At 36.6% G+C, this 24,368-nt stretch overlaps 5 protein-coding genes across 11 annotated transcripts in view; 2 read left to right on the top strand and 3 right to left on the bottom strand.

Annotated features, from left to right (window-relative positions):
* Nucleotides 1-18,275, top strand: part of LOC106873435 (uncharacterized) — a 34,647-nt gene extending 16,372 nt beyond the window's left edge. The window contains exon 4 of the mRNA XM_089344979.1: nt 16,756-18,275. Coding sequence (XP_089201105.1) covers nt 16,756-17,802 — 1,047 coding nt within the window. The 3' untranslated portion in view covers nt 17,803-18,275. The remainder of the gene's footprint in view (nt 1-16,755) is intronic.
* Nucleotides 1-24,368, top strand: part of LOC106876802 (uncharacterized) — a 99,711-nt gene that overhangs the window by 6,502 nt on the left and 68,841 nt on the right. For 2 of the 5 annotated variants that reach the window (XM_089344968.1, XM_052977913.2), the window contains exon 1: nt 4,982-6,086. The exons of 2 other annotated variants lie outside the window; for them this stretch is intronic. The gene's annotated coding sequence lies outside the window, so the exon portion shown is untranslated. Of the gene's footprint in view, nt 1-4,981; nt 6,087-24,368 lie in introns of those variants that run through there. One more of the 5 variants, XM_089344969.1, reaches the window with a different exon arrangement.
* LOC128251228 (uncharacterized) lies at nt 1,349-5,078 on the bottom strand. 2 transcript variants are annotated; one of them, XM_052977888.2, is made up of 2 exons: nt 4,953-5,078; nt 1,349-3,623 (listed from the first exon to the last, which is right to left on the bottom strand). In XM_052977888.2, exon 2 carries the CDS (start codon nt 3,311-3,313, stop codon nt 1,595-1,597), a length of 1,719 nt encoding a protein of 572 aa, XP_052833848.1. In that variant the 5' UTR covers nt 3,314-3,623; nt 4,953-5,078; the 3' UTR covers nt 1,349-1,594. The 2 variants fall into 2 exon arrangements, with proteins under 2 accessions (XP_052833848.1, XP_052833847.1); XM_052977887.2 differs by having other exon boundaries at nt 4,382-5,023.
* Nucleotides 10,388-14,157, bottom strand: LOC106873427 (uncharacterized). Of its 2 annotated transcripts, none has more exons than XM_052977915.2 (2): nt 13,439-14,157; nt 10,388-12,437 (listed from the first exon to the last, which is right to left on the bottom strand). In XM_052977915.2, exon 2 carries the CDS (start codon nt 11,850-11,852, stop codon nt 10,947-10,949), a length of 906 nt encoding a protein of 301 aa, XP_052833875.1. In that variant the 5' UTR covers nt 11,853-12,437; nt 13,439-14,157; the 3' UTR covers nt 10,388-10,946. The 2 variants fall into 2 exon arrangements, with proteins under 2 accessions (XP_052833875.1, XP_052833876.1); XM_052977916.2 differs by lacking the exon at nt 13,439-14,157 and adding an exon at nt 12,542-13,432.
* On the bottom strand, nt 20,636-24,329 carry LOC106873432 (uncharacterized). Its single transcript, XM_014920787.3, has 2 exons — nt 24,230-24,329; nt 20,636-23,838 (listed from the first exon to the last, which is right to left on the bottom strand). Exon 2 carries the CDS (start codon nt 23,510-23,512, stop codon nt 21,608-21,610), a length of 1,905 nt encoding a protein of 634 aa, XP_014776273.1. The 5' UTR covers nt 23,513-23,838; nt 24,230-24,329; the 3' UTR covers nt 20,636-21,607.

The following is a 24,368-nucleotide window of genomic DNA, read 5'->3' as shown; positions in this document are numbered from 1 at the left end:
TCACCAGCTCTGGCCACAAAAATTATTTTATGGAGAGCATCTCCAGTGATGGTGAAGACAGTGGCTTGCTCCCTTCTGATATCGAAACCTGATCCCTCCTCTTCTGATTCATTCCACAGGCCTGCTGTTGAATCACTGTCATCTGATGAGGAAACATTTCCAAAAAGATTTCAGATTGAACCTTAGTAATGTGAGGTTCTGATCGTTTACTCATTTCATGGACTGCAGCCATGCTGGGGCGTCACCTTAAAGGGATCTATATGAATGAAGCAATCCAGGTACTTATTTTTAAACCAGGTGTTGCTTGTTTGAACGAAACCTACAAGCCAATAGTTCAGCATTGGCAAAGTTTTATTACAGAATTAAGTAATACATACATACATATCTCAGATCTAGTATATTTCAGTCACAAACTCTGCAATTTTTAAAAGGAAGTAAAAAAAATCTGAAAATTGGTTATCTTGATGTAGTTTTCCACGTTTATTTCTGTGAAACCATGAACTTGTGGAGAAAAAAATTTGGCATAAAAGTTATAGACGTTTAAAAATTGTAAAAACTGTATTTTTAGGCAATAACAAAACAAATTTTCTGCTTTATAGCAGTGTTAACTTTAAGGTTATACCCTGTGAAATTTATTGTTTAGCGTCTGAGGATTCTAAATAAAGTCAACATGTATCATCTTACCATTTCTTTCGTCTTTTCATTGATTTCTATAGTGTTTTGTATATTTTTATTATTATTTTTAAATTTGTTATATTAATATATTTGTCTTTATGTGTTTGTTCCACATTGGTTTTTAAAGCTGAACTTTATGAAGCCATTGATCTGTTCCCCAGCAGTTCAAAGATGCATCTATGATGCACTTGTACAAAAACAAAGGGAAAAAGAGTGTACGTGATAATCCCCTTTTCCAATAGAAGAATAAGGATAATCAAAAAGAATGGAGAAATGTGTTGATATTGGCAAGCTATTCTAGTGTAATTGTAAGCCACAGACACATTAATAACGGTTTCCATAGTAATAATCAGACCTGAAAACTCTGTGAGAACCACATGTTGACAAATACGTTGAAACCAATTTCAAGGATAGATTGGTGCTAATTTACTTCTTGTCCTTTTGAAATTTCAAATTCAAAATCAAATAACACTTAATTAGCCAAAATGAATTGAATGACCCAACCACCTCTCACTCTGAGTTTAGAACATAGAATTTAGCTTTTTGCCACTTTGACATTTATCTATCAACTTTCTAGTGAATTTTGGTTTGTAGTTTTCATATTTTGAAATATAATCTTACTTTTCCAAGGTGCACCTAATTACATCATAATTAGTGAGGTGATACAAATGAGAAAAATGTAAAAATTTAATTTATTTAATAAAAAAAGATACAATTGCTGTACTTTATTCACCAGGACATCTATTTTATCACTGATGTTGTTATTGATCAATATCAATGAATATATGTTTAGTTAAGGAACATTATTGAGACAATGATTTAGCACAGATAACAGTCATATAAATCTTAACCTTTATGAATATGATGTGGTTCAGTTAAGTGATTTCTACAAGAAAATGGTTTATCAAATGTCACGGTTTTATGGTCTTTCTTCTGTATGAGTTTGTTTGTGTTTGGCCAAATAACTTCTTGCAGAGAATGATTTACAACATATATCACACGGAAATGGTTTCTCTCTTGTATGAGTGCGTTTATGCACAGCAAAGTCACGTTTTACAGAGAATTGTTTACCACAGATATTACAGTGATATGGTTTCTCCCCTGTATGAATGTATTTGTGTCTAGTTAAGTTATCTGCACGAGAAAATGATTTACCACAGATATCACACTGACATGAATTCTCTCCAGTGTGAATGTTTTTATGAGAAGTAAGGCGACAGTTTTGTGAGAACGATTTACCACATATATCACAGCAATATGGTTTCTCACATGTGTGAACATATTTGTGAGAGGTTAAATTACTTTTAGTCATGAATGATTTACCACAAACATCACAAGTATATGCTTTCTCTCCTGTGTGAATGTGTTGGTGAGAGATAAGCCTGGTCTTCTGAGAGAAGGTTTTTCCACAGACATCACAGTGATATGGTTTCCCTCCTGTGTGAATGTATTTATGAGAGATTAAAGTGCCTCTATGAGAGAACGATTTACCACAGATATCACAGTGATATGGTTTCTCACCTGTATGAATGTATTTGTGAGAAGTGAGAATACTTTTTCGTGAGAATGATGTACCACAGATATCACAGAAATATGGCCTCTCATGAGAAAGTTTGTGAGTAGTTAAATGACTTCCTAATGAAAATGATTTACCACAAATATCACAAGGATATGGTTTCTCTCCTGTATGAGTGGACTTGTGAGAAGTAAGGCTATTCTTCTGACAGAATGATTTTCCACAAACATCACAGTGATATGGTTTATCTTCTGTGTGAATATATTTATGATAGGTCAAAGTGCCTGTGGAAGAAAATGATTTACCACAGATATCACAGTGATATGGTTTCTCTCCTGTATGAATGTATTTGTGTCTTGTTAATGTTTCCTTTATAGCAAATGATTTACCACATATGTCACAGGGATATGGTTTCTCCCCTGTATGAATGTATTTATGTCGAGTTAAGGTATGTAATTTAGAGAATGATTTACCACAAATATCACAGCGATGTGGTTTCTCTCCTGTATGAACGAATTTGTGAGAAGTAAGGCCAGTCTTCTGACAGAAGGACTTGCCACAAATATCACAGTGATATGGTTTTTCTGCTGTGTGAATGTATTGGTGTGAAGTAAGGTTAATCTTCTGAGAGAATGACTTACCACAGATATCACAGTGATATGGTTTCTCTCCTGTGTGGATGTATTTGTGCGAAGTAAGGTTAGTCTTCTGAGAGAATAACTTTCCACATATGTCACAGTGATAAGGTTTATTTCCTGTATGAATGTATTTGTGATAAGTAAGGCTACATTTCTGAGAGAATGATTTATCACAGATATCACAGTGATACGGTTTCTCTTCTGTGTGAATGTATTTATGAGAGGTTAAAGTGCCTCGAGAAGAAAATGATTTACCACAGGTATCACAAGAATATGGTTTCTCTCCAGTATGAATGTATTTGTGAGAAGTAAGTCTTTGTTTTTGAGAGAACGATTTACCACAGATATCACAATGATATTGCTTCTCACCTGAAGGAATACATTCGCGAACAGTGAGATTTCCCTCATTAGAGAAAGACTTTTCACAGACATCACATTGGTATGATAGTTTTTCTCTTTCTTTTGTCATCTCCTGAGGATTCATTGTTGTTCTATAGTATACAAGCACAAAATATATTTTTGCTCCCTTTTCTAGATATTTCTTTGTTGATTCAAATACTTCTATTGCTATATTTCAGGCAGTTCTGAAAAACGATACAAATACCTTCATAGATATTTTCCAAGTTCAAAGAGAATGTGAAATACTAATGCTGCTAGTAATTCAGAAGAAATATTTCAGTTATTCACCATAGATAAATTATATGAATATGGTTATATCTATTAGTTTAAAACATCTTCCATTAGTCTTCAGTATCTGATGTAAAACCTCTTTTATGCTACAGATGTCTGATATTCTGAAATGATAAAGAAACAGCGTAAGATATAGGAAATACTTAAAAAAAGCAGAGATTCAACAATAAAAACATTACTAATTTCTCATGACAAAGAGTTGATATCAACTTTTATCTGAATAAATTGGCTGTTTCTTTAGTAAATTTTGATATTCTCACCCACACGATTTTCACTAAGAAAAAAGAAAACCTGACGTCCTAATATGCTGCAAACCCCTTATTTTTGTTTGGAAAAAAAAGTGGGAGTGGGAAAACCGAACCCCACCCCTATTCTGGAATAATTGGAAAATTTTTTTTCTTTTTTTTGAATGAATTACAGTGACCTCCTAATATACCACAAAACCCTTTTTGGGTCTGAAAAAAGGGGTGGGGTGGGGTGGAATGGAACCCTCGGAAATCCCCACCACCAGTACTACATTTTCTAGTGTGTGAATTACATGGTTCGTTATTAAATATATAGAGAATGTAGATTAATATGCGTAAAATACACAGTATAAATACTGTGTATTTTAAGCTGAAAATAATTTTTTCTTAAGTCGTAGTGTATGCAGATATATATATATATATATATATCTTCCTGGGGCTATAAACAACAGTAGCACCGTCCTGTAGAGGATGCCATATTTAGTTGCCAAATATACTTTACGATTCCGTACTGCTACTGTTTATATCTTGCTCAGAGATTTAATATAACATATCTCTCTTTTATATATAATAGCGTGTATGTATATGTAGACATACACTGACAAAGTACTACTTACCTCCTTGCTGTCACATACAATTGGATTAATCTCAAAAAATACATTTTTTTCTCTCCACTAAATATTTTCAGCTTTATACCAGTGTTTTAGGAAAGAAAAAATCTTTCGCATCCAAACTCACTTGCTCGTCTGTGATGGATATTAATTCTATTCATCAATTATGCTAAAAAAAAAAACCCTCTTCATTTCACTTGGCATGGCTAATGAAAAAGCACCTTAATTTTTAATTTCTTTAATTACAGTAGCTATTCTATTTGCTGATTGTGTCCATTCAAGGCTGTCTATTGCTTTATAACAAGGGTATCATTTGCTGCATATCTCTATTTGTTGTTTATTCTGTCAAACTGATCCACGTTTATAGTTATGCCAACTGTTAACTCCTAAGAATTCTCTGCCAATATCTTAAAACACAAATATCCGACTGCAACATCGAGCCAGCGATACGGACATGACAAAACGAAATACAGCTTTTAGTAGACACAAATGGTAAAAACTTTCACTTTTGTCAGGAGTTTTTAATTAGCCAGATTCATCGGCTTTTACTAAAAATAAAATATACATTATATCTTACTTGTTATGATATAAAATCAGTGTCTTCTATTACTCGAACGAGCAATCTAAAGAGGAAATTAATTTGAAGACACTTCAAAAAACCGACACGGAACGTCAGCGAAACGAACAAACAATCCGTATGTTGTGTACCTCGTATAACTACACTTTTGTCGAATGCTAAAACTAAGGTGGCCTATTTGCAATTTTTGTATTACTGTAATTGATTTTTGAAAAATGTGAATTGTAATTAAAACAAAAAATCCGTATGATGACAAAAAATACAAAACTAGAACCGGACTGTTTCTTTTCAAGTTTATTGGTACTTTTACGCTATCCTGTTACCGATCATCTATGTTACAGGGCGGAGGCGCAATGGCCCAGTGGTTAGGGGAGCGGACTCGCGGTCATAGGATCGCGGTTTCGATACCCAGATCGGGCGTTGTGAGTGTTTATTTAGCGAAAATACCTAAAGCTCCACGAGGCTCCGGCAGGGGATGGTGGCGAACCCTGCTGTACTCTTCCACCACAACTTTCTCTCACTCTTACTTCCTGTTTCTGTTGTGCCTGTAATTCAAAGGGCCAGCCTTGTCACACTCTGTGTCACGCTGAATATCCCCGTCTACACGTGTCTGTGGAGTGCTCAGCCACTTGCACGTTAATTTCACGAGCAGGCTGTTCCATTAATCAAGTGGAGCCCTCGACGTCGCAAGCGACGGAGTGCCAACAACAACAACAACAATTCGTCTTTCTTGACCTCTCTCTGTAAAGGGCTCTTCCTCTGTCTTAACCTCTTCTCGCCAATATTGTTCACAATTGAATTTAAGTTTTGATAGTAGTGTGTCGCGCAAATTTTTCGAAGCCCATGTTCCCAAAATGTCTTCACGTCGTGTTGAATTATGGAAAAGGTTACAGAATGTTACTTTTCTGGATTTTTTGAAAGAAAACAAGTTAATTGCACAAAAAAAAAAAAAATGTACTTGTCGTCGTCAAATGGAAATTGAATCTTTCCAACGTGCTATTGACTATGTTATTTGCAGTAAAACGATCTCTATAAGGAAACATACTTTTTTAGAGACATGCCACTGGGAGGACTTTCAGACATTTTTCAAGCACATAGCCGAAATATATCCACAGTGATTTCAGAAAGGTAAAGGTTAGTTTTTTTGTTTTCTTTTTTTCTTTCGAATTTTGTTACAGGCTTTCTTTTTATTATTATTTTGTATTTTTCGTTTTCGAATCTTTGTTCTCTGGTAAAAAGCGTGAAACTCGCAGTTCAACTTTCTGAGTAAATGCAAGATTTGGACTATCCGCGTTTAGCTGTTATTTCTAGCATATCAAGTTTTGTGGTGGGTGGGGACTCCACATGCCGTGACCCTTTTGCTGTTTCAATATAAATGTAAGCCGTTCATTTTCACATCTAAGTTGCGAGGAGGCTATTCGCGTCGTGAATACACAAAAATATGTTAAGACGACTTATCTGTGGCATACTATTTTTTTTTTTTCACTTTAAGTCAATTTCCATGTAAATTGTTTCTCATAGAAAAAGACACCATAAGCAAAAATAACGAATATACACTCATAGTTAAATATAGAAGTGTCAAGTATAATTTGTTATATAATCTCTATAATAAACATCATATTGAATGGAATAATTCCCCATTTTGAACTTATATGTACGTGTGTGTTTGTGGTAGAAATATACGGATGCACAAAAAGGATATAATTAAACAAATATCGACCCCTTGTTCAGAAACACCCGCTAGTGCAGAACAGTTCTCAAATTAACTCCCCAATTGTCTCTCCCCCACCACAAATTACTATGTCCTCCTAATCTACATAGTCCGAAGTATATTTGTAGAGAATTTCATTAAAAAGTATCCATTTTCTTGAAAGACGAATTGGGCTCCGGTGAATTTTCTGAAATTCACCACCCCGGCTGTTCCTAAGACGTTTTTCCCCAAAAGTTTTATAGATTCGGAATCTACATAATATAACACATATTCGTAGAAAATTTCAGTAAAAAATATCAATTTTTCTGAAAATTATGATCATCCAAAGTCGGGGGAGGGACAGATATCTGTAGTTATGCCGATAAAACAATATCTACTGTAATAAAGTGGAGGTGCAATGGCCCAGTGGTTAGGGCAGCGGACTCGCGGTTTCGATTCCCAGACCGGGCGTTGTGAGTGTTTATTGAGCGAAAACACCTAAAGCTCCACGAGGCTCCGGCAGGGGATGGTGGCGAACCCTGCTGTACTCTTCCGCCACAACTTACTCTCACCCTTTCTTCCTGTTTCTGTAATTCAAATGGTCAGCCTTGTCACACTGTGGTTAGGGCAGTGGACTTTCTCTCGCTCTTACTTCCTGGTTCTGTTGTGTCTGTAATTCAAAGGGGTCAGCCTTGTCACACTCTGTGTCACGCTGAATATCCCCGAGAACTACGTTGAGGGTACACGTGTCTGTGGAATGTTCAGCCACTTGCACGAGCAGGCTGTTCTGTTGATCGGATCAACTGGAACCGTCGTCGTCGCAACCGATGGAGTGCCAACAACAACAAATGCAACAGGTCCATCTATCTCCTCTTCTTTCCCCCTCCCTCTCATTCCTCATTAATCTAAGTTAACTTTGATATGATTTCGTCAGCTGGATGCCCTTCCTGGCTCTGGGTGCTCGTTTCTTGCTACCAGCACTTGTGGAGTTGTCAAGTAACTTGTAGGACATAAAAGGATTTTAAAAAAAACGGAAAAGCTACCTTCATTAAGTGGAGTAGAGTATTTGAGAGGGTGAGGATGTTATTTTATGGCTGGGCGAGGTGTTTTGCTATAGAGAAGATAAGTGGTTACCTTACGTTTATGTAGGTTAACCACATATATATATATACACACCCACATACAAACATGTATGTATGTGTGTATGCATTTATGGAGTCTTCCATGTAGTGTGGATAACTGTGATGTTCAGCAGACTTCCTAGGACCAACAAAACAACCAGAATTCTTCGGGAATATTGGTTTGAGCCCGGATATTGTACTCTATAGCAGGGGTTTTCAAACTGTGGTCCGCAAGGACAAGACAGGGGGTCCGTAGACAGCAAATACGTTTTATGGGCAATGTGATTTTATATATGTTTTTTAATCGAAATCTTTTAATTGACAATAAACCTATTTGTTAAATACTGTTAAATAAATAAATGTAAAAATATGTTATTTTAAGCAAATATTTATGTATAAATTTCATAAGCGTTTATAAGGGGGTCCCTAAGGTAAAGCCTGAAATAAAAGGGGTCCGCAAGTTTGAAAACCCATGCTCTATAGAATAGAACACCTGATATCGATTGAAATCAGTGTCATTTGAATGGAAAATAAAAGAAACACGTGATCAAGACTGAAAGATACACCAGCCTGGGAGAAGTAAGCTGCCAGGTAAAGGTTCTCACAGTAGGGGTTGGAGTCAGAGGATTTGTAAGCAAAAATGTCGGTACTACTAAAGCAGCGTGGACCCGAACGCGCTAGCTAGTCTTGAGTGGTCGATCCTAACCCTAACCCTAACCCGCGTGTGCAAATGAATACGTGTTTAGGGTTAGGGTTAGGATCGACCACTCACGACTAGCTAGCGCGCTCGGGTCCGCGCTGCTTTAGTAGTACCAAAATGTCCATACGATTTAAAGAAACAGCAATCAGTCTCCGGGGAAAACAGAAGCAAAGCCTTAAAGGCAATATCCAAGACAGCGGAGAGATATTCCAGCTAGATCTGATCGAAGAGGAACACAGAAGAAACCCAAAGTAAATATTTTCGTTTAATGCTAAGGGAGGTTACTCTGAATCATTGTAATAGCACTGACGTTTCACCGCTACCATGACAACGAACGTTATTTCTTTCAACACTAATTTGAAGACAAGTGGAGGCGCAATGGCCCAGTGGCTAGGGCAGCGGACTCGCGGTTTCGATTCCCAGACCGGGCGTTGTGAGTGTTTATTGAGCGAAAACACCTAAAGCTCCACGAGGCTCCGGCAGGGGATGGTGGCGAACCCTGCTGTACTCTTTCACCACAACTTTCTCTCACTCTTTCTTCCTGTTTCTGTTGTGCCTGTAATTCAAAGGGTCAGCCTTGTCACACTGTGTAACGCTGAATATCCCCGAGGACTATGTTAAGGGTACACGTGTCTGTGGAGTGCTCAGCCACTTGCACGTTAATTTTACTGAATGAACGGAGAGAAGTTACAACAAGATGAAATTTCCAGACGGTTTAAACGTACAAGTCTCGGGTATACAAGTGACTGAAATGTGTCAGGAGAAGGGCATGCAAGAGTGGTAACATGGATGTGGCCAGGTCAACTTAACATGTAACAAGTTAGGGGCCAAAACACTTGCCTGAGTGGGGTTTCATCTCTGAAGACCTTCAGCTGTTAAGCTCTCCTGAGAATTTCCTACAATTGTCATATTTTAACATTCTATCAGTCACTCGACGTCGTCGTCGTTTAACGTCCGCTTTCCATGCTAGCATGGGTTGGACGATTTGACTGAGGACTGGTGAAACCAGATGGCTACACCAGGCTCCAATCTGATCTGGCAGTGTTTCTACAGCTGGATGCCCTTCCTAACGCCAACCACTCAGAGAGTGTAGTGGGTGCTTATACGTGTCACCCGCATGAAGGCCAGTCAGGCGGTACTGGCAACGGCCACGCTCTTCCTCACACTCCCTCTCTCTTGGCTACAATCAACCAACTGGCTCCATCACATCTTCACTAGACGACGACCATCATTATCATTTAATGAACAAAATTATACAATTATTTATCTCTTATTCACTGCATCTCAAAATCTAATACCAAATGTATTGGATATCAAATAATATTTAAAAAATTATATAGCGGAGTGGCTGTGTGGTTAGTAGCTCGCTTACAAACCACATGGTTCCGGGTACAGTCCCACTTGGTGGCACCTTGGGCAAGTGTCTTCTACTATAGCCTCGGGCCGACCTAAAGCCTTGTGAGTGGATTTGGTAGACGGAAACTGAAAGAAGCCCGTCGTATATATATATATATATATATATATATATATATATATACATATATATATATATATATATGTATGTGTGTTTGTGTTTCTGTGTTTGTCCCCCCACCATCGCTTGACAACCGATGCTGGTGTGTTTACGTCCCCGTAACTTAGCGGTTTGGCAAAAAGAGACCGATAGAATAAGTACTAGGTTTACAAAGAATAAGTCCTGGGGCCGATTATCTCAACTAAAGGCAGTGCTCCAGCATGGCCGCAGTCAAATGACTGAAACCAGTAAAAGAGTAGCTTCAAAATGAAGTTTTATTGTAGATCAGTTTGGGAAAATGTATCACTTTTATCATATATTGATCAAGTGTGTGAATTCTATAGTTTATGGTAGTGTCACCAGCACAAGATTTGGTTGGATACCTGCATATAAAATGATAGAAGAATAATCAAAGGTTAAAACAACTTTATTTCTCTTTTAATTTATTAAATTTATTCATGAAATTTGATGAGATCCAATTTCAGGAATTTAGAGAAATGTAAGCATGCTATATCATCCATTGCATGGGTTACACAAGATACATATTTGGACCATAGGTAGTGGGGGGGCATTTGGCTTTTGTCATCACTTCCAGAATTAAGCTGGAGGCTTATTCCTGGAGGTGTGGGGCAGTAGCATGAAGGCTGCAGCTGCTGGGATTCCTAGGCTTGTCCATCCAGCAGAAAACTGACCAGGAATGGAAACTGGGAAGTCATAATGACATATCCACAAGAAAACAAAACAAATTAAGTTCATCAAAACTATTTGAATGAAAAACACACATAATTATTGAGTAGGGCAAATGAGAAACGTGGTAAATATTTCATTTGTTCAATACAATGTAATACAGTTGCTGTACTTTATACAGCAGGACACTTATGTTATCAAATAATATTATCAATCAATATGAATAAATATATGTTCAGTTACGGTACATTATTGAGAGAATGATTTTGCACATATATGAAACTTATTCTGTATGATTATATCTGTGTTTGATTAAGTATTCTCTCCGAGCGAATGCTTTACCACAGATATCACAGGGATATGGCTTCTCTCCTGTATGAACGGACTTGTGTGTAGTTAGGTTACATGACTGAGAGAATGACATACCACAAACATCACAGTGATAAGGTTTCTCTCCTGTGTGAACGCGTCTGTGAAGAAATAAGTTAGTTTTCTGCGAGAATGATTTACCACAGATATCACAACAATATGGCTTCTCTTGTGTATGAATACGTTTGTGATTAGTTAAACTACTTCCTACAGAGAAAGATTTTCCACAGATTTCACAGTAATATGGCTTCTCACCTGTATGAATACGTTTGTGAGTAATCATGACAGCTTTCTGAGTGAATGATTTACCACAGATATCACAGCAATGTGGCTTCTCTCCTGTATGAATACGTTTGTGAGTATTCATGGCTCCTTGCTGAGAGAATGCCTGACCACAGATATCACAATGATATGGTTTCTCTCCTGTATGAATATAGTTGTGAGTTGTTAGGTTACGTACGCTAGAGAATGATTTGCTACAGATATTACAGGGATAGGGTTTTTCTGCCTTGTGAATACGCTTGTGAACAAGTAAGTTATTTTTCTGAGAGAATGATTTACCACAGATATCACAGCGATATGGTTTTTCCCCTGTATGAGTACGTATGTGAATAGTTAAGGCATTTTGTTGATGAAATGATTTACCACAGAAGCAACAGTGATATGGCTTTTCACTTGTTTGAATATGTTTGTGAACATTGAGATTTGCCCGATTATGGTATGATGTTTTACAGATATTACAAGGGTATGACAGTTTTTTTCTTTCTTTTTTCTTCTCTTCAGGACATAAGCCATCCTTTACATTTCTCACACAAGTCATTGTTCTATATTTCTTATACAACCACAAATTATATGATATGTAAACAAACCTAAGTTTATTTTTGAAGCACTGAAATGTATTGTAGTGCAAGTAGAAAAGTTTTTTTTTTTTTTTTTCAATGCATAAGCACTGATAAAATCCTACAGGGCAGAAAAATCTATCAGCAACCAGCCATGAGATTTTATCCTATATATGCTGTTCTATACCTACAAACGTGTTGAAAAAATATATCTTTCTACTTATACTACAAATTATGTATTTCTTGTTTTCTCTTTTTACATATTTCTACATTTTTTTCAAATACTTCTGCAAGTCCGATATTCGTCAATATTTGAAGATGATTACAAACACCATTGCAGATTTTTTCCAAGTCCAAACAGGAGCTTTTGCAAATACTCAAAGTAATGAGGAAAACAAATGTTGCTATTAATTCAGAAGAAGTATTTCAGCTATTCACCAAAAATATATTATATAAACAGAGTTATATTTATCATTTATAACATCTTCCTCTTGTGTTCAAAAGATGATCAATATTCATAATGTATCTGGAGTAAAAACATTTTTATACCATTGACATCTGATATTCTGAAATGATACAGAAACATTAGAAGATATAGGGAATACGTTAAAAGCGGAGATTCAACAATAAAGGTATTACATTTTTATGATGATAAACTATGGATACAAACTTTTATATTATACAACCTTGTGTAAGGTCTACATATACAAGACTTCGACTCATCTGCTTTCAGATATTAGGAAAATATTAAACAACAAAATATTGGACCATAACGTTGTACTTGTGGGAGAAGTCGTTGTTTAGTCCAAGGTCATACCGGAGTGAGCAGACCTATTAATGAAATTAGGTTGTGTTCACGACTGTTACGACATGCATAACAGGTCAAACATAAACATAACTATACTTCGGTCACCAATCCAATACACTTTTCCTCTTGTAACTTTCGTAATAATACATATATATCTTTTAAAGAAATATTGCAGCCACACGTTCACAAATACGTTTTTAAATTTTATTTTTTTCCCCAGTTCTTTTGCAATTTGCTGAGTCTGTGTAGTCAAATCTATCTTGTATAATAGCGGTGTCATGAGTCACCTGTCTTAGTCGGATATTTGTGTTTCATGATGTTGTAGATAACTATTTATTCTCAGGAGCTTAAAGTGTACATAACTATTAAGGTGAATCCTTTTGACAAAATAAACAGCAAATAAAGATATGTAGCAGATGATAAAACAATAGACGGCTTTGAGTGGACACAATCAACAAATAGATTATCTACTGTAATAAAAGAATAGGAGGTAAAGAATACGTACACCACCCAATAAAACGTAACAAAAATGCTAACCCTAATCCTATCCCTAACTTTAAACACCCAGTACACGTATTTTTTACTTTCGTCATAGGAGAAATTTAAAATTCAGTGCTTTTTCATGGTCATGCCAAATCAAATCCAGATCTTGGCATAAGTTACGAAGTTTATATGAGAATAGAACATCGATCTCAGACTAGCAGCAGTTGGCCTGGTTCTTCAGCTTTTATTAAAAATAAAATATGTGTTATATCTTACCTGTTATGATAAATAAATCAGTGTTTGATGTGAAATATCTTTAATTACGCAAAGCGAGAAATATAATTTCAAGACACTTCAAAAAACCGACACGGAAAGTCAACGAAAGGAACTTATCATCCGCATGTTGTGTATCTCGCATTTTTTAGTCATACGTCGGATACTAAAATTAAGGCGGCCAATTTTTAATTTTTTTTCTTTTACTGAAATTATGTTTTGAAAATATGAATTTTAAGGAAAAGATCCGAATGATAACAAAAGAAACAAAACTAAAACCTCATTGCTTATTTTCATGTCTACTTCGAATTTTACGGTAGAATGTTATAGGAACGCAAAGAAAACAACACAGCTCTTTTACTTGTTTCAGTCATTTGACTGCAGTCATGCTGGAGCACCGCCTTTAGTCGAGAAAATCGACCCAGGACTTATTCTTTGGAAGCCTAGTACTTATTCTATCAGTCTCTTTTGCCGAACCGCTAAGTTACGGGGACGTAAACACACCAGCATCGGTTGTCAAGCGATGGTGGGGGAACAAACACAGACAGTCTTGCTTCTATATGTTGGTTCCCTGACGATGAATATATGTGGAATTCCAGCATCTCTTACTTCTTTGGAGTAGAGTACACATATATTTTGAAACATGTGTAGGAATTAAAGTAACTTTTATTTGTATGCATTTTGCTCCATTTATTGTTATTATACACACACACACACACACACACACACACACACACACACACACACACACACACACACACACATATATATATATATATATATATATATATATATATATATATATATATATATGCATGCACGACAGGCTTCTTCAGTTTCTGTCTGCCAAATCCACTCACAAGGCTTTGGTCGGCCCGAGGCTATAGTAGAAGACACTTGCCCAAGGTGCCACGCAGTGGGAATGAACCCGGAACCATGTGGCTGGTAAGCAAGGTATTTACCACATAGCCATTCCTAAACCACCGTTGGTTTATTTACATTCCTTCTGTGTCTAGCGAAAGAGTCGGTCATGTAACTACCAGACAATTGTGGCTCGTAGATAAAATTAGTGGGGATGCTGCTTCAGAAAATTTCTGGCCATTGTTTTAATATTGTGTAAAATGTTCTTCTTTTCTCTTTCCCTCCTTCATATTCCTCATCAATTAATGTCAATTTTGGTATGGTCACCACAGCTGGATGCCCTTCCTAGCTCTAACAACTTTATAGTGTGTACTGGGTACTTATTTCTTGCTACCAGCACTTGTGGGGGGTTGCCAAGTAACTTGTAGGACACAAAAGAATAAGAAAATGGGAAAGCTATCTTCACTAAGTGGGGAGAGAGTATTTTAGAAGTGATTTTATGTCAGGGAGAGGTGTTTCACTATGGAGAAGATACATTGGTTGCCTCACATTTATTATAAGGGTGGGTGAGAGTTTCTGAGGGTAAAAATATGATGTTAGTGACGGGATGCAAAAGCAAGACCCTCGACAACGTGCTGTACAGTAAAACCTCGTCTATCGCGGGTGTTACGTTCCAAAAACCCCTGCGATCTAGAAACCGTACTGTACTGTATATTTTTAAAAACTATTTTTATAGTTTGTATATATTTATTTTATCATAAATGCAAAACAAAACCATAGAGGAATCGACGTAAGCTTAAATATTAAAATCGCGAGAGATGAACCACGATATGTAATTATTATCTTTGTTGGTAATATAAAAAAATTATCGTTTAGAAAAAAAAAGATTAGTATTCGCCAAATGTGTAATGACGTAAGATACACAATATCCGGAATGTTAGTTCGTTTCGTTGATTCTCCGTATTATTTTTTGAATTGTCTTCAATTTATATTTCCCGATAGATCGCTCCTTCGTCACATTAAACACTGATTTATATATCACAACAGGTAAGATATAATACATATTTTATTTTTCGTAAAAGTAGGTGAACCTGGCTAATTGGAAACTCCAGAGTCAGTGATCGGTATTAATTCCGTTCTGAGTTAGATCGATTTTACGTCTACCTCCTGGTAACTTGAAAATCCTTTTCAGATACCAAACCGTGTTCCAAGGGGTAGAATAAAGATTATTTCCAACAACTTCCGTAGGTACTTTTAAATCGGTTAATTTTATTATTATTATTTTATAATTACGCAAGTTATTTGATCGAAACCAAAAGAATGAATGGTAAAGGCGACTTCCGTAGAATTTGAACTCACAACGGACGAAATGCCATTAAGCGATTTGTTCGGAGTGCTAGCAAATCTGCCAACTCGCTACCTTATTGATTGTTATTATAATAATTACCAATAAGGGTATGAAAAGTTTGTTTCACACACACACACACACACACACACATATTTATAGTTTGCATTTAACGTTTATAAATATATTTCCTTTTGGGCATACTTCGGTGAATGGGAAAATGAGTTTTGGAAAACAACATTCACTAATCATGTTTCTGAAGATAGAACAATGTTATTGTCTACTGTTCTATAGTTTAACATGTTACATAATATATGGAGGTGGAGGCACTGAAGTCTGTGTATATGTAGACATTACACAAGGTTATATGATATAATATCAATAACAAAATAAATAATAAAGACTATTTTTTCAGATAAAAGTCGATCTACACAGTTTATCATTATAACAATGTAATAATATTTTTATAGTATTTCCTATATCTTCTATTGTTTCTGTATCATTTCAGAATATCAGACATCTGTGGCATAAAGGAATTTTTACTTCAGATACATCATCATCATCATTGTTTAACGTCCGCTTTCCATGCTAGCATGAGTTGGACGATTTGACTGAGGACTGGTGAACCAGGTGGCTACACCAGGCTCCAATTTGATTTGGCAGAGTTTCTACAGCTGGATGCTTTTCCTAATGCCAATTGATTATGTTTCAACACAAAAGGAAAATGTTATAGATATAAAATATAATCCTGTTTATATAATATATCTATGGTGAATAACTGTGAGATATCTGTTCTGAATTAATAGCAACATTTGTTTTCCTCATTGCCTGGAATATATTTACTGAAGTATTTCACATTTTTATTAATATTGGACACATCTGTTTGTATCGTCTTCAGATGTTAATGAGGATCAGAGTTGATGGGAATATAGCAATAAATCGACATAGAAAAGAAAACAAGAAAAATATATTTTGTGCTGGTATAAGAAAATATCATAGAACAATGAGTCACGTGAGAAATGTAAAGGATGGCTTATTTCCTGAAGGGATGACAAAAGAAAAAGAAAAATCATTATACCACTGTGAGACCTGTAAAAAGTATTTTCCAAATAAGGAAAACCTCACAATTCACAAATGTATTCATACAGGTGAGAAGCGATATCACTGTGAAATCTGTGGTAAATCATTCTCTCACAACAGTAGCCTTAATTATCATAAACACATTCACACAGGAGAGAAACCACATCGCTGCGATATTTGTGGTAAGCTATTCTCCAAAAAGCGTATCTTAACTCAACATAAATACATTCATACAGGAGAGAAGCCATATCACTGTGATATCTGTGGTAAATCATTCTCTCAAAACAGTAGCCTTACTTCTCACAAATATATTCACACAGGAGAGAAACCATATCACTGTGAGGTCTGTGGTAAATCATTTGCTTTAAAGGGTAACTTAACTGCACACAAATCCATTCATTCAGGAGAGAAGCCATATCCCTGTGATGTCTGTGGTAAATCATTCTCTCTAAAAGGTAACCTCATTACACATAACAATATTCATACAGGAGAGAAACCACATCATTGTGATATCTGTGGTAAATCATTCTCTCAAATTAGCACCTTAATTTCTCATAAATCCAGTCACACAGGAGAGAAACGATATAACTGTGATATCTGTGATAAGTCATTCTCCCAGAGAGGTGCCTTAACTGCTCACAAGTATATTCATACAGGAGAATGGCCGTATCACTGTGATGTCTGTGGTAAATCATTTCCTGAAAAGGGTAACTTAATTAAACATAAATACATTCACACAGGAGCGAAACCATATCATTGTGATATCTGTGGGAAATTATTCACTCAAATAAGTGCCATAACTACTCATAAACGTATTCACACAGGAGAACAGCCCTATCACTGCGATATCTGTGGCAAATCATTCTCTGTAAAAAGTGTTTTGACTAATCACAAACGTACCCATACAGGAGAGAAACCATATCGCTGTGATATCTGTGATAAATCATTCTCTGTGAGAAGTAATTTAGCTAATCACAAGCGCACTCATACAGGAGAGAAACCATATCACTGTGATGTCTGTAATAAATCATTTTCTCGGAGGAATCACTTGACTAAACACAAACATATTCATACAGGATGAGATTCATATATCTGTGCTATCCTTATATACTTATTCATATTGATCAATAACAATATCAGTGGAAAATAGATGTCTTGGTAAATAAAGTACAGCAATTGTATTACTTTTTTTTTTTTTTCCTCGCCCTTTTCAAGCCTAGCGAAGCTCACGGGCCCCGTTTCTATGGCGTATGTGTTCTCCGCAGCTGGACAGGACGCCAGTCCATCGCAGTGTTACTCAAGAAACAGGAAGAAAGAGTGACAGAAAGTTCGGGCGAAAGAGTACTACAGGGGTCGCCACCACCCCCTGCCGGAGCCTCGTGGAGCTTTAGGTGTTTTTGCTCAATAAACACACACAACGCCCGGTCTGGGAATTAAAACCGCGATCTTCCGACCGCAAGTCCACTGCTCTAACCACTGGGCCATTGCGCCTCCATGTATTACTTTTTATTGAATAAATATATTTTTTACGTTTTCCTCATTTGCATCAACCCACTAATTATAATGAATGTTTTTTTTTTATTCAAATAATTGATTAAATTAATTTGCTCTATTTTCTTGCTGATATGATTATGACAGTAATGTGACATTCCAGTTTTTCCCTGCTGGACAGGTTTTGTGCAACCGCCTTACACCTCCCAGAACAAAACTTGAGGTTTATTACTGTTTGTCAGTGTTCGGAGGAGATTCAATATACTTTTCAAAAGCCTTACCCCTGTCCTAACCTGTGTTCAAACACATCCTGCTCAACCCATGTAATGGATGATACAACATGTTTATTTTTTACTAAATCGTTTTGTTGAGTAGCTTTTTGTGGTTTTACTCCTGCTGGGCACCAAGCTGGTATTTATGTTGGACATGTGGTTAGAATGGTACCATAAAGGATTACAATACCAATTCCTAAAGCACAACTGACTGGCGATGTTGGGGGGACAAACACATACACACACATACATACATATATATATATATATATATATATATATATATATATATATATATATATATATATATATATACACACATATATACAATGGGTTTCTTTCAGTTTCCATCTACCAAATCCACTCATAAGGCTTTGGTCGGCTCAAGGCTATAGTAGAGGACACTTGCCCAAGGTGCCACGCAGTGGGACTGATCCTGGAACCATGTGCTTTGTGAGCAAGCTACTTATCACACAGCCACTCCTACGCCTATATATATATATATATATATATACACGACGGGTTTCTTTCAGTTTCCATCTACCAAATCTACTGACAAGGCTTTGGTCGGCCCGAGGCTACAGTAGAAGACACTTGCCCAAGGTGCCACGCAGTCAGAATGAACCCGAAACCATGTGGTTGGTAAGCAAGCTACTTACCACACAGCCACTCCTGCGCCTATAATTGGCTATATTATATTTCTGATTTCAGAATTTTTTTGCTCAATACAGAGGATAGTTAATGATAATCCTTCCAAAACATATGACAGCGAATTAGATATTTCAAAGTCACAGCAACATTTGAGCTGACTAATTAAGAATTATTGGATTGTTGATATGTTTTGGTTAGAATTTTTATGCATTAAAAATTCAAGCCCGTTTAACCATTTAGCCTGACATCAATTACAAAGTATTGTTGATTAACCCTTTAGTGTTTAAACCGGCCATAGCTGGCCCAAATATTCTACATGTTTTATATTCAAACTAGCCATATCTAGCCTCTCTCACCTAACCTACATTGACATTTCACATCATTGAAACCTCAAAGCTATAAGGACTGATCCTGGAACCATGTGCTTCGTAAGCAAGCTACTTATCACACAGCCACTCCTACGCCTATATATATATATATATATATACGATGGGCTTCTTTCAGTTTCCGTCTACCAAATCCACTGACAAGGCTTTGGTCGGCCCGCGGCTATAGTAGAAGACACTTGCCCAAGGTGCCATGCAGTCAGAATGAACCCGAAACTGGCCATATCTAGCCTCTCACACCTAACCTACATTGACATTCCAAAAATAAACAATCACATCATTGAAACCTCAAAGCTATAAGATAATGCATAATTAATTCAAAGCAATTCGAGTGAGAAAGTATTACATTTAACAGAGTAATCTGAACACTAAAGGTTTAAAAACTGACAGGAAGGTGGGGAGCCAAAGCTCATTTACTTGTTTCAGTCATTTGACAGCGGCCATGCAGGAGCACCGCCTTTAGTTGAGGAAATCGACCCCAGGACTTATTCTTTGTAAGCCTAGTACTTATTCTATCGGTCTCTTTTGCCGAACCGCTAGGTGACACAAACACACAAGCATCGGTTGTCAAGGAATGCTAGGGGGGGCAAACACACACATATATATATATATATACAAATATACAACGGGCTTCTTTCAGTTTCCATCTACCAAATTCACTCACAAGGCTTTGGTTGTCCCTCGGCTATAGTAGAAGACACTTGCCCAAGGTGCCATGCAGTGGGACTGAACCCAGGACCATGTGGTTGGTAAGCAAGCTACTTACCACACAGCCACTGATAAATAAAATGGTTGATGAGCAAGGGCCATGATCTTCTTGCTATGATCCTATCTGCAAGGTGGCCTGTGGCATAAGATAAAGCCAGTCAAGTTGCGTCCTCATAGCTTGCGTGTCAGTGTAGAAAGGAGAAAGTGATGAGGTTACATGTCTGAACCTTAATGTTGTGTATGCCCCCTATCTATGGCCGTCAATCTGATGTTATAATAGAAGACACTTACCCAAGGTACGACATGTTGGGACTGAAACCAGAACCGAGTGGTTGGGAAGCAAACTTCTTAACACACGGTCATGCATATGATTAAACATTTTGCATATAAAATCGATGGAGAATAATTAGTGAGTAAAACAACTTTATTCCTCTTTCAAGTTATTAAAAATATTCACAAAATGTGATCATGTCAGAATTGAAAAATGTCAATCTCGCAGCTGAAATGACTAAAGATTGAGATAATGTTTTTAGACAGACAGGTCCAACACACAATACAAAATGGAGATTTCACACAACTAGTGATATTTTACTGTATGGATATTTATATGCCTGGTTAAGTGATTTCCTTGGGAGAATGATTTACCACAGATAGATGAAGTATTGAAGGCTGATCTCAAAATCTTGAACCTTACAAAGGAGATGACAGACGACTGAGATATGTGGTGCATTGCTGTACTGGAGAAGACCTGCCCACCACAATGGAATTGAGATCCTGATACCAAGGTGTTATGTAAAAAGCACTCGTGATGGGGCTGTGTCTGAATCACCCAGTACACTCTGTGCAGTGGTCGGCATTAGGAAAGTTATCCAGCCATAGAAACCAAGCCAAAAACAGACTATGGAACCTGGTGCAGCCCCTAGCCTCGTCAGTTCCTGCCAAGCCATACAACCCATTGAAAACAGGGGTTAAATGTTGATGATGAAAATGATAATGTCACAATGATGTTTCCTCTCCTTTATGAATGAGTTTGTGTTTAGTTACTGGTGATGGGGCCATGTTAAAAGCACCCATTATAATCTGTGGAGTGGCTAGCATTAGGAAACACTACAGAGTCTGGTGTGACCCCTAGCCTTGTCCTGCTAAGGCATACAACCCATGCCTGCAATGGAAAACAGGTTAAATGTTGAAGATGATGATGTCACAATGACGTTTGCTGTCCTACATGAATGAGCTCGTGTTTAGTCAAAGTACCATTCAGAGCGAATCACTTACCACAGATATCACAGTTATGTGGTTTCTCACTTGTATGAATATGTTTGCGAGTAGTTATCTTTTTCAGAGAATGATTTACCACAGGTATCACAGTGAATGGCTCCTATCCTGCATGAATGCATTTGTGCTTAGTCAAGAGACTACTTCTGAAGAATGATTTACCACAGATATCACAATGGTATTGTTCCTCTCCTGTATGAAGACGTTCATGATAATTTAAACTATTTATCTGAGAGAATGTTTTACCACAAATATTACAGTGATATGGTTTTTCTCCTGTATGAATACGCTTGTGAGTAGTTAAGTGACTATTTTCAGAGAAAGACTTACCACAGTTATCACAATGATATGGTTTCTCACCTGAGTGAATACGTTTGTGTTTAGCTAAATTACTTTTTCCAGAGAATGATTTACCACAGATATCACAATGGTATGGCTCCTCTCCTGTATGAATGCGTTGATGATGAATTAAACTATTCATCTGAATGAATGTTTTACCACAAATATTACAGAGATAGGGTTTTTCTCCTGTATGAATACGCTTGTGAGCTATCAGGGTACCACTAGCAGTGAATGATTTACGACAGATATCACACTGATATGGTTTCTCTCCTGTATGAATGCGTTTGTGAGTATTCAAGTGTAAACTCTTAGAGAATGATTTACCGCAGACAGCACAATGATATGGTGCTTCCCCCGTGTGATTGTATTTATGAGTTGTTAAGGAACTATTTACTGCAAATGACTTACCACAGATATCACAGTGATATGGTCTCTCACCTGTATGAATACGCTTGTGAGAAGTTAAGTGGCATTTTTCAGAGAATGACTTATCACAGGTATCACAGTGATATGGTTTCTCACCTGTGTGAATACGTATGTGTTTAGCTAAATCAGTTTTTCCAGGGAACGATTTACCACAGATATCGCAATGGTATGGTTCCTCCCCTGTATGAAGACGTTTATGATAAATTAAACTATTCCTATAAGAGAATGTTTTACCACAAATATCACAGTGATACGGTTTTTCTCCAGTATGAATGCTCTTGTGAGTAATCAAGGTACCACTAGCAGAGAACGATGCGCCACAGACATCACAGTGGTATGGTTTCTCACCTGTATGAGAGTATCTATGTGTAGTTAAGTTACTCTTTACAGCGAATGACTTACCACATATATCACAACTGTATGGTTTTTCTCCTGTGTGAATGCGTTTATGAGTTTTTAAAGTACTATTCACTGTAAATGACTTACCACAGATATCACAGTGATGTGGCTTCTCACCTGTATGTATACGTCTGTGAGCTTTCAAGTTATCAGTTACAGAAAATGATTTACCACAGATATCACAGTCATATGGTTTCTCACCTGTATGAGAGTAATTATGTCTAATTAACTTACCCTTTACAGCGAATGACTCCCCACATATATCACAACAGTATGGTTTTTCACCTGTGTGAATGCGTTTATGATTTATTAAGACCCAAATTCCTGCAAATGACTTGCTACATATATCACAATGATGGAGTTTCTCTCCTGTGTGAACACGTTCATGTTGAATCAAATTACTTTTCTGAGAGAATGTTTTACCACAAATATCACAGTGATAAGGCTTTTCTCCAGTATGAACACGCTTGTGAGCAATCAAGGGACCATTAGTAGTGAACGATCTACCACAGATATCACATTGATATAGTTTCTCACCTGTATGAATACGTTTATGTGTAGTTAAATTTCCTTTTTGAGAGAATGATTTGCCACAGGTATCACACTGATATGGTTTCTCACCTGCATGAGAGTATTTATGTTTAGTTAGGTTACCCTTTACAGCGAATGACTCGCCACAGATATCACAGCGATATGGTTTCTCTCGAGTAGAAATGCATTGATGAGTAGTTAGGTTACCTCTCTGAGAGAAAGACGTTTTGCAGATATCACATTGATATAATTTTTCTTTTTCTTTTGTCATCTCTTCAGGAAAAAAGCCATCCTTTCTCACATAACTCATTGTTCTATAATGTTTCTGATAACACCATAATAAATATATATTTTTCTTGTGTTTCTTTTTATATATATGTTTCTATTGACTTCAGTATCTGAAGGTTACAAATTTCCTTGTAAATGTATCCATGTTTAATTCGAATATTCCAGACAGTGAGGAGGAGAAATATCGCTGTTCAGAACAAAGTATTTCACAGTTATTCATCATAGATATATTATATAAACATGTTTATATCTATTATTCACAACATCTTCCTTTCGTCTTTAAAGGATTATTGACATTCATGATGTATCTCAAGTAGAAATCCATTCATGCCACACACGTCTGATGTTCTGAAATGATATCAAACAGAAAATAGTTAAAAAGGAGAGATTCAATAATAGAAATGCTAGTATATTTCTATAAGGATAGACTGTGGATATAAATTTTTGCCTAAAAAGTTACTTTCTATTTTGTTATTAAAATTATATTCTACAACCTTGGGTATATCTTCTGGATGCACTCGTCCAATTTTACCCGTATACGTAGACAAACATCGCAGTTACAAAGCGGATGGTATCACAGAGATACGTGCGATATTCGGCTAAGTCAACAAATTAATTATCCTTTTATGTGACTATTATAATCAATTAAACTGAATTAATTACGGTATATTTCATACACATGAAAATAGCAAGGCATTCAGAGATTTGAACTTTACCGAAATGAATATTAATATCTTACCTGTGTTTTATATAAAACAGGGTTTAATGAGAAATATCTTTTAATCTACGTTAAGAGGTAGCTACACACAAACTTGAATCGCAAGATATTTCAAAAAGTCGGCACGGTAAACAGCGAAACGAATTAAAAATCTGCGGGT

This window comes from Octopus bimaculoides, chromosome 29 (genome assembly GCF_046866305.1).
Source record: "Octopus bimaculoides isolate indiv1 chromosome 29, ASM4686630v1, whole genome shotgun sequence".
Lineage (NCBI taxonomy): Eukaryota > Metazoa > Mollusca > Cephalopoda > Octopoda > Octopodidae > Octopus > Octopus bimaculoides.
This window is presented reverse-complemented; position numbering and strand designations above follow the sequence as displayed.